Source organism: Berghia stephanieae, chromosome 10 (assembly GCF_034508935.2).
Source record: "Berghia stephanieae isolate SIO BIC M18660-M18661 chromosome 10, UCSD_Bste_1.3, whole genome shotgun sequence".
Classification (NCBI taxonomy): Eukaryota; Metazoa; Mollusca; class Gastropoda; order Nudibranchia; family Aeolidiidae; genus Berghia; species Berghia stephanieae.
Genome location: NC_088369.1, coordinates 36,052,188 through 36,062,187, shown reverse-complemented (window position 1 = coordinate 36,062,187; position 10,000 = coordinate 36,052,188). Strand labels below are relative to the sequence as shown.

At 38.1% G+C, this 10,000-nt stretch overlaps 1 protein-coding gene across 1 annotated transcript in view; it reads left to right on the top strand.

The window, feature by feature from the left end:
- LOC144981059 (uncharacterized) overlaps positions 1-10,000 on the top strand; it is a 242,817-nt gene that overhangs the window by 134,204 nt on the left and 98,613 nt on the right. Inside the window, exon 2 of the mRNA XM_078929154.1 lies at positions 756-10,000. This exon is cut by the window's right edge and continues 1,250 nt beyond it. Within this exon, the coding sequence (XP_078785280.1) occupies positions 1,752-10,000 (8,249 nt within the window). The 5' untranslated portion in view covers positions 756-1,751. The remainder of the gene's footprint in view (positions 1-755) is intronic.

The following is a 10,000-nucleotide window of genomic DNA, read 5'->3' as shown; positions in this document are numbered from 1 at the left end:
TACTAAGTTACTATGCGTCATTGCGAGGGAAGTGACGTCACGACTGTTGGAGCCTATTAACCAGATATCGGCCGTACTCAAGGAAGACGCGTATTTAGAAAAAAAAATATCCAGAAAACTCGCCCTTCAAATATCGATCGATTTAATGACCTTCATCTTAGAAAAAAAAACTCTCCAGGATGCGAGGTCTCAGGTTTGAGAATTTTTGCCATGCTGAAAGTTATTTGAATCTATCTCGATATTTGAAGGACGAGTATTCAGCCCAAATGTTTAAATACGCCTATTTCTGAAGTACGGGAGATAACTTATTAAACATGGCTGCATTCTCAGCCAAGACAACATACTATATTAAATAGTAGACGAATTTTTAGTGCGGGAATCTAAAATATGTTGGTGTTTTTTTTGTTTTTTTTTACATTATATTTGCTTGTACGCTTCTATAGATTTAAATAATTTTTTTTTTACAAAATGAAATCTTTGCATGTATTGCAACAACAACAATGGTATTAGCAATAATAACTATTAGTACTATTGATATTACTACAACAATAATTACTACACCAACAACTACTACTACTACTACTATTAATACTACTACTACTTATACTAATACCACTACTACTACTATTACTACTATTATTACTACTACTATTACTACTATTACTACAACTACTATCATCATCATCACCACCATCATCATCGTCATCGTCATCATGTTCGTCATTATTCACACAACTCATCCTTTTCATCCACAGGCTGTAATCCAATCCAGCTGACAAATTGCCTCTACACCCCATTCAAATCTTGTCACGTCAACCAACATCTCTATTATCCAATGGCTTTTTACAATCCCGTATTTCCAAGTCACTATGTTGAAGGATGATATACACTCACAAGTATTTATATCTTTGCTATAGAAATTATGAAGTGAAGTTATTCAGCTGTTTTGGAATATTTTGAACAGCAAAGATAAAATCTCAGAAAATTCTGTTAAATAGACAAAGCCATGAAACTCACACATTTTTAAAATGAGTGATGAATTAATGGGTTTTTTTTTTTTGGCAGACTAAATAAATAGTGACAACAAAAGATCCTGATTACACAAGTTCAGACAGTGACTGAAACGTTTTGTAAAGACGGTAGGATAATAAGATACGAATCAGAAAATCCACGCAAAGCAGCAACATATCTCTTTATCCAGTGTCTGGTTTCGCTCTTTCTCAGACGAAGCCAGCTCATATATTTTGTTTAAATTTATTCCTTTACTATGTGACACGGATAGGATTACGTCAGCCACAAATTTCTGTGACGTCACATCTAGTTTAGAATCAATATGTATCAAATTTTTAAATCTATGCAAGAATATAAAGAATAAAAAAGTTATTTTATATTGCCGCGCCTCACTCTTTTGTGTCCGAATATCACAAATGGTTTTGAAAAAAATAAAATGTTTCTGTAGGGAAAAAATGTTTTAGAAAGCTGTTAACACTTTGTTTATTGTAAAAAATACCATCTGTCCTCACCAAATATGGAGGCCGATAGTCTAGGCTCAAAATTATACGAGTGTAATGTTTTTCATTCAGGATATAAATCTAAAAATTGTCACATAATCAGAACCTTGGTCAATGTCCTTGTGCAAAAAACATATAAAAATGGGCTGAACTAGAGATTTTATCATTGGAAATAAAATATGTAAGCATTGCGCTCATAAAAAATAAAAAAGTAAAAGTTTTTGTCACAAATCATCTAAAATGTACAAAACATCTCCTTCTTCAAGAGGCGATTTTCGTGTTGAAAATGAAGATGACTGTAGTCTTTTTGTCAGCAATACGGTCAGACAACATTCTTTTGACACGAGGCAAAGACGAAGGAAAGATTTTGATTATCATAGTCACCAGCATAGTCGGAGCTTCCACGCAGTGTCTCCTACAGGTGGGGCAGAGGATGAGAGATTTGGAGGAGAAAGACATCATTCTTACAGACACAGTAGCAGCAGCATCAATATCAGCAACGATCACAACAAAAAATCACCCACCACTTCACGTCGTCGTATGAATGCAGTCAAAGCGCAGTTGACACTCGATATTCCCACAATCGCGAGTAATATATCTGCCCGTCGCAAAAAGAAATCGCCAAAACCTTCACTTGTTGCATCCTTGTCAAAGTTAAATCACGACACCACCAAAGAAAGAAAATGGACAACGACGGCTCAGCCTTCAACTAAAAAATTAACGTATGAAGAATTTGCTAAAGCTCAAAATAAAGCAAAAGAAAAGAGGAAGAAATTCGAGAAGCGTAGTGTATCCCACGACACTAGAGTTCATCACAGACCATCGTGTACAAACACTGAAATCGAAGACGCCGCTGCCAGGTTCAAAACAAAATCGAGATATCAAAAATATTCCCTTCCGACTACTGTAAACGAACCATTCGAACCACCGGAGAACATCAGACACTCTGGTAGACGGAAGTCGGGTACGACATATGTTAGTGTCGATACTCAAACTTCGCCCAGCTCTGTTGAGTTGCTTAACTTAGAATCGGGCATTTGTGTTTCAACATCTGAGTTGGATTCTCTACAACTACTTCAACAACGATTTATCGAGAGCAAGGTCGACAACGAATATCAGTATGAAGAATTTGGTTTCATCGGGCACTCTAATAAATCCCCCACACATTTAAATAGAGAAAGCAGGGTACCTAGACTCGTCCGCCAAAGAGCTGCTACATTTGATTACTCTCATTCTCATCAGACCAATGAATACAATGCATGTACATATGATCAACCTGTGTGTGAGACGAGAGTTTCAGATGAAAGAAGAAAAAGCTCTTCTGTTGGAAGAGAACAAGAAAATCCACAAATTAAAATATCTTTTTCCGGAAGTGAATTTTCCGAAAAACACAGAGATATGTGTAATGAACAATTCAAACAAGACAGAAGTCGTAGCAGAGATGCAAACAATGTAAACTGTGAGATTAGCGAGAAAAGTTTGAAATATGATAAGTATAGACGAGGCTCAGAAAGTCACAAAAAGACAGGTCTCGTCATTGGACGAGCGGGGTCTTTTGACATTAGGGGCGAATCAAGAGGGAGAGAAAAAGAGATGTTGTCATCTCACAAATCAAAATCGTTCGATTGTCACAGTCATTCTAACTTTGAAACCAGTGACCCTGAGAGTCAACAAAAATCCTTTGAGAAAGCAGCTATTCAGAGGCATGGAAGAGATAAAGTAAATTCCAAATCATTTGATGTTATTGATCTAGAGTGGGATGAAGATTGTGTACCAGATATAAAAGATGTCAAAAGAATTTATAAATCGGATCACTGCCTTGTTTCTGGTGTTGAAAACTTGCAATCTAGCTTAATCTCAGGGAGAAATTTTAATTCCATGTCTATGAATGCAAAACAAGACTCTATAACGAAACAACAGAGAGCTGTTTTTAGAGGAAAGTCCATTGAACTAGGAAGTATAAAAAGTACAGACAGAAATGTAGAGCCTAGGCACTTAAACTCAAATATGTCACTTGAACAGAGGAGAAGGGGAAGTGAAAACTTAAACGACAACAAAGTAAATCTCTTGCATCCGGAAAGCATATTTACAAACAAGCCTGGTAATCGGAGTCGCAGTAGGTCCATGGAAGAAAATAAAAGATACACAGATGACTTAACTCCTCATTCAAAATCCTTTCATGGAACAGTTGACTCAGATCAAAATTTAGAACATTTTACACTAGGGGATAATATGTCGAAAACTTCAGATTCAAACCTTGACAGGCATATGACTGGAAGTTCAGAAAATAAAATGAGCCTTTCATCGACCCAGCCCGCCAACAGACAAGCGATTCAAAGTAGGAGACAGCTTTATATAAATTCAAAACAGAAGCATAAAAATGTATCTTATGGCAACGACTCAAATACAAGGCAAGGGTCAAATCTATCAATTTCACATAGATACTCTGACTTTCCAAGCCATTTGGGATCGTCTTTTGATGAAAGATTACTTCGAAAAACTTCGACAAACGATTCGGGTAACATCTACTTAAAATGCTCTAGTGAAAAAATGGAAGAGGTGAAAAACAAAAGCAGATCTTTTGATGGTTGCAACTCTTTACATCCTGACTTCGCACTTGATGGCTATTATCGATCTCAACGTGTCAAAGCTTCTAAAGATTTAAATGTTTCTAGTAAAATCAATGAAAACAATGGAGCAACTATGAAAGGGTGCATTGAAAATCCACAAAAGAAATTTTCCACTCAAAGCAGATCATTCCAGGAAAGAACGTTGAACAAAGAAGACAGTTTATACGATGTTAAAGAAAAAAGTAATATATATCAAAGTCGTTCTTGTGACGGTAGAATAAACAAGAAGAATTATTCATTGGAGTCGAATAGATCTTCGTCTTTAAGTAGTTCTGTAGATGAACCTAGACGTGGGGTTAAGGATAATAAACTTCTTATCAAAAAATACATACCATATATGACAAAAATCAGCCATGACAGCAGTGTTGAAACGTCGGTGGAATCAAATGAAGGGGATTATTTTGTCAAGCCTTCTTACGGGAAAACCCGGTCCTTTGATGAAAGGCTTTCAAGAGAAGAGCAGGCGCATCTAAAACAACATCAACAAAGAAGTCATTCTTTGTCACTGCATCATGGCAACGAAAAAGATTATACGAGCTCCACACCAAACATGTCAAATGATCCCTACAGGAATTATACACGCAGATCATTTGACACAGGATTTCTTTATCCTGGTCGGAGCGATTCGTCTGTTAATCAAAACGATTTAAAGAAAAAAAAGATTCAAAACGTTTCACCTACTATGAGAAAAGTTAGTCCACCACAAAAGAGACATTCATATTCCAATTCTGAAGAATATTCTAGAATAAGACAGCACGGCTCCAGCAATGAAAACTCAATATCTAGTGGAACGTCGTCATCTTCTAGGATCGATGCTTCCAATTATGGTGCTAACCTTGTTTATGTAGATCCATATAACAGGCGAGCGAGAAGCTTTGATATCTATGACGCTAAGAAAAAAGAGACGAATGAAGCAAATCATTTAGCAATGAACGAGTTTTGTATAAACAGTGACAGCTGCCTCAATGTGCATAGAAACTACCAAGATAAATCTAAAGTGCCATTACATTTAGGAGGGTCGTTTGACGATAGTAAGCCTGAGTTTGGATCTCTTTTAGCAAAAAACAGACAGTCGGAAAATGCAGTTCGCAGTTCTCGAGTCCAGACTACGAAACCAAAATCGCCAATACGCCAAGAGGCTCAAGACGACGATGCATTTATTTTTTATCAAATTGAAAACGATGCAAAAAGCATTGGCAATGACAATCAAAGAATGATAACTTCAGATGAAAATATTTCAAAAGACCAAGAATCTAGAACCTGTGGGATTTTAGCTTGTAGATGTTATGGAAAACAAACATCTCCACAGAAGGTCGGTGTGGAAAGATTACTTTCTGATAGTAATGAGTGTGGACACGGTTTTGAGGGGAAGCAAAACCCCGCTACAAAGTTTTATTCCGAAGTCTCTAGAAACTATTGTGCCAAAAGTCCTGGAGTGATTCACACCCCAGAGCATTCAACCCGATCCTGTGAATATATCCAGGAGGACACATATCTTCAAAAGGAATCTATTTGTAAAAGTTCCCAAAGTGAAGCTCACATTGGGCAGCAAGTACGTAACGCAAGCAAACAAGGAAACGCTGTTAACAATGAAACTAGGAAGGGTAATCAATTAACAGTGTTCTGGAGTACAATAACAAAAAAATCAAAATCTTTGGATACAGCTCGATCTTTGGACCAAAACCGTCGTAGAGAAATTGACAGAAGCAAATCACCGCCGGCTGTGAGATCTCTGGACAGGGACATACTGTACCCTTCAACGGAAAGAACCTCCAGTCCTGATGGAAGTAGCGGAAGCAGCAGTCTGAACTCACAACGTTCTAGAAATCAGAAAAGACTCGAGGTGGAGAGAGTTCCTTCTCCCATAATTATTATTTCCCCTTGCGCCGACGACATGTTTGGAAACAGTGCAAATCTGCCTCATATGGAATATTCACGTGAAAGCGCCATTTCATCATCATCAGCGTCGGATGTAAAACAACAACAACCTGAATTTGATTATACGGACAGTGTTGGTATGAGGAGAGATAATTATATCTATACCAAAAGTGACAGAATAAAAGGCAAAGAAATTACGTCTTACGAGGACAAAATTGGATTAGCTAAAAGAAATGACAAAAGCAGCATGATGGGTACTAATGTTACAAAGGGAGACAAGCTAGAAAATCGAGTCACGTCAAAGCACGAAAACGAGAGAGACGAGCAGCGTGCACAGGCGTCGCCCAAATTTGCTCGAAATTGTTTGCCTCACGCTTCATTCTCGTCTTGTGAATTTCCTTCCGGCATAAGAGGCGTTACCGAGAGTCGGAGAGCGGTAGATGGTGACCATATCGGTAAATGGGGTAATAAAGAAATGACAACAGTTCTCTCCGCTGATGGACTTTTCAACACAAGTAGCCCAGAAAATGAATTAGGCTACTTTGGAGAGAAGAGAGCAAAAATGTTAGTGGAAATGGGAAAGGGAGGAAGAAAAAGAGGAGAGGAGGTAGGAGGAGAAAGAGAAGGAAGAAGAAGAAGAGGGAGCGTTGGTAGAAAGTCGCGATCTGAGAGTGGAGAATATTGCGAGTTTCCTGAGAACTGTTCCAATTATACTGATCGTATTGATGTTTCGCACGAAAATACAAAATTAAGAAATGACAAACCAATGCGGAATTTGAAACAGTCTGTGGATTACATTGACACCGAAGAAGAAGAGGACAATACCTTTTATTATTATAAAGACGAGGAAGATAAAGACAACAATACCAAAGTTTCTGAAAACACTGTCGACTCCAAATTAACTTCTGATAGAGAAAAAAACGCGCGCCATTCTGTGAGTAATGAGAGAAGAAAAAGTCATGATTGCGACCTCGGATTGAAATTATGTTCTTGCAAAGGCAGTCAGCGATGCATCAAATGTGATTATCGATCTAGTTCCAGCAAAATGATGCAACAACAAACTTCTCCTATAGAATTTAGCAGTGAGAGAGCAGATAATGGGAGGGAAGAAAAGAATAGGCGAATGTTGGATGAGGAAAAACTTGAAAAAAATCAGTGGGAATTGGAAATGGGGGGTAATAAAAACGTAAATAAAAATAGATTAAGTTGTCATGCTGGCGATGTACATTTAGACTCTTCTCGGGGATATTTGTCTAAAAGTTTTGACCATGATGTTTACCAAAAAAGGCAGTCATTATTATCAACGTCGAACAAAATTCAGATGACAAGAACTTTAAGTTTGTCAAATGCCGGAGCCGATGGTCCAAACGTTGATGGAGTTAGCAAAGATCGTCAGGATGAGGAAAAAAGAATTAAGCTGAGAAATCCTAGCGGTGTTAAATCTGGTTTGATTTGTGACAGCCATGTGCAAGCTCGTATTGGCTATGGATATTGTAGTAATTGTAACAAGGATGACAAAAGTATTAAACGTTCTTCCTTTAATGATGATGATGATGATGATGATGATGATGATGATGATGATGATGATGATGATGATGATGATGATGATGATCGGAGAGGCAATGAAACCAGTTATGAAAACGACAGTGCATACATTACAAGTTTTGATGATAACGGCGATGAAAACGATAGTAAAGGCATTGCCAGCAACAAAGGTAAAAGTACAAATAGTGAATCTGTGAATCGGTCAAACGTTCTTGTGGATTCTCAAGTAAAAGCTTTACGCGATAGGAGTCGTTGTAAACCATATTTACACGACATAAAGAACAGTGGTGGTAGTAGTAGTATCAGTAACAGCGGTGATAGCGGCATTGGTCACTGTAGCAGCACACGCAGTAATAAAGACAAATATTCTACTAACATAATGAGAGAAAATGATGTGGGCAGGAAATTAGCGCTAATGGAAAACCCGTATTATAGAAGTAATGATGTTGTTCGCGAAATTAGACGAGGAGAGGGGAGTGACAAGAAGAGGAAGGAAAGGAAGTCGAAAAAGAAGACGAAAAATGGGGATGGGGGAAAAGCTGATGATGATGATGATGATGATGATGATAATGATGATGATGATGATGAGCATTCCAGCAAGAAGGAGGACTATTATAGATATTCGCATGATAATATTATTTGTAATGCGACAACGCCTCGCTCACCATCACAGCAGCCGTCAGGGCGGCCCGCCAGTAAACATCCGCATTTTCCCACTGCTCACCGTGAACGCGCGTGCGAGCAGCCGAATTCGACGACAGAAACAGTAGTAGCAGCTACCGTGTTAGCGACGGAGGCGGACAAAAGACCAGTAGCATATTGTCCTCCTCGTTTTTCTCCCTCTCGTCGTCAACATCATCACCATCGACATTCACAAGACTTCAATTTTCCTCATCCCCTTCCTCCTCCTCCTCCTCCTCCTCCTCATTCGTCTTCTTCTCCTCCCACTTCCAATACAACTGGACCGTTTTCAAAACTATCATCATCATCATCCTCATCATCATCATCGAGTCGTTCAATACGTCCACCACAACAACAATCACTGCCTCAACGAGACAGCAGGGATTCTTTTGATGAGGCGGATAAAGATATAAAAGTGAAATTTTCCAGATGTGAGAAGGTCCCAGAGAGTGGAAGTAGTAGTAGTAATAGTAGTGTCATTTGTGGTTATTGTGGTGGTGGTGGTGGTGGTGGTGGTGGTGGTGGTGATTACAAGAATTCTAATCAAAACGGTTATAAGTGCCAGGACAACTCTAACAATAAAGATGATAATGATATAAGTTATAATAAACCTGTTGGTGTTCGTGAACAGTTCCGTGTTGAAAGTCATAAATCGTTTGATGTATCATTAATTCGAAGTGCAAATGAAGATTTTGATAAATTATTTGAAAGTGTAAAGAACGCTGATCCAGAACGCAAAAGTGGATATAATTATCACCATTCCGATTCATCTCCATCGTCAATAGCGTTACTAGCATCTTCTTCAACATCTCAACGGCAGCACCAATTCTCTGAAGTTCAAGATCAAAGTACAAGGGGATTACACAATTCCTGTGTAGTGCTGAGTGACAAAAACGATAGTTACAAAAGCAAGAATTCTTCTTCTCGTTGTCAGACCCACCTGAATCTTAAAAAGGACAATAGTCATTTATTGTTTTTACGTCAATCCAGTTTACCATCCACGAGTAATGCAAGAAGAGAAAGCAGGGACGGTAACTCTTACTCTTCTGTTTTGTTACAACATTCCAATACAGATCCGGAATTCTCACCCCTTATCAAAGGTAATTCAGAGAACGTCGGTGAAAAAAAGGTGATTCCTTCTGGCTGCAATTGCATGCGGAGACATAGCGGGAGTGTCAATTTTAGTAATCACCATATCCATTGTGGTAATTGTGGTAGTAGTAGTAGTGGTGGTGGTGGTGATGATAGCCGTGTCAACATAAAACAAAATACATTTCCTAGCGTTTCTAATAATAGACATTCAGATGCCCCAGTTATAAATATTCCTGAACGCAGAACGATTTCAATTCGTCAAAGTGGAAATACGATTTGTAGTAGAAATAACATCAAAGACTTCGCTTTAGCAAATACCAATAACAATAATTGTACCTGCAGCAATAACAGCAACAACAATTTTAATAATATCCAAAACAATAGTGATAACAATCATAACGCGCATAATCAAGACACAATACACAGTAGGTTATGTGATGACGATGAAGTTCAAGGCCGTTATGGATTAGAAAACGGATATTTCGTAAACGAAAAAAACGAAGATAAAAATTGTCAAAATGGTACCAAACTCTACAACGAAAGCAACCAATCTCTCCATGAACATTGCTATGAACAAAACTGTTGTCTACACGGGCGAAATGATAATAATTTGTGTGTAAATGAACGCAATTCTGTGAAGGATAATATCGGTTGTAAAGATAA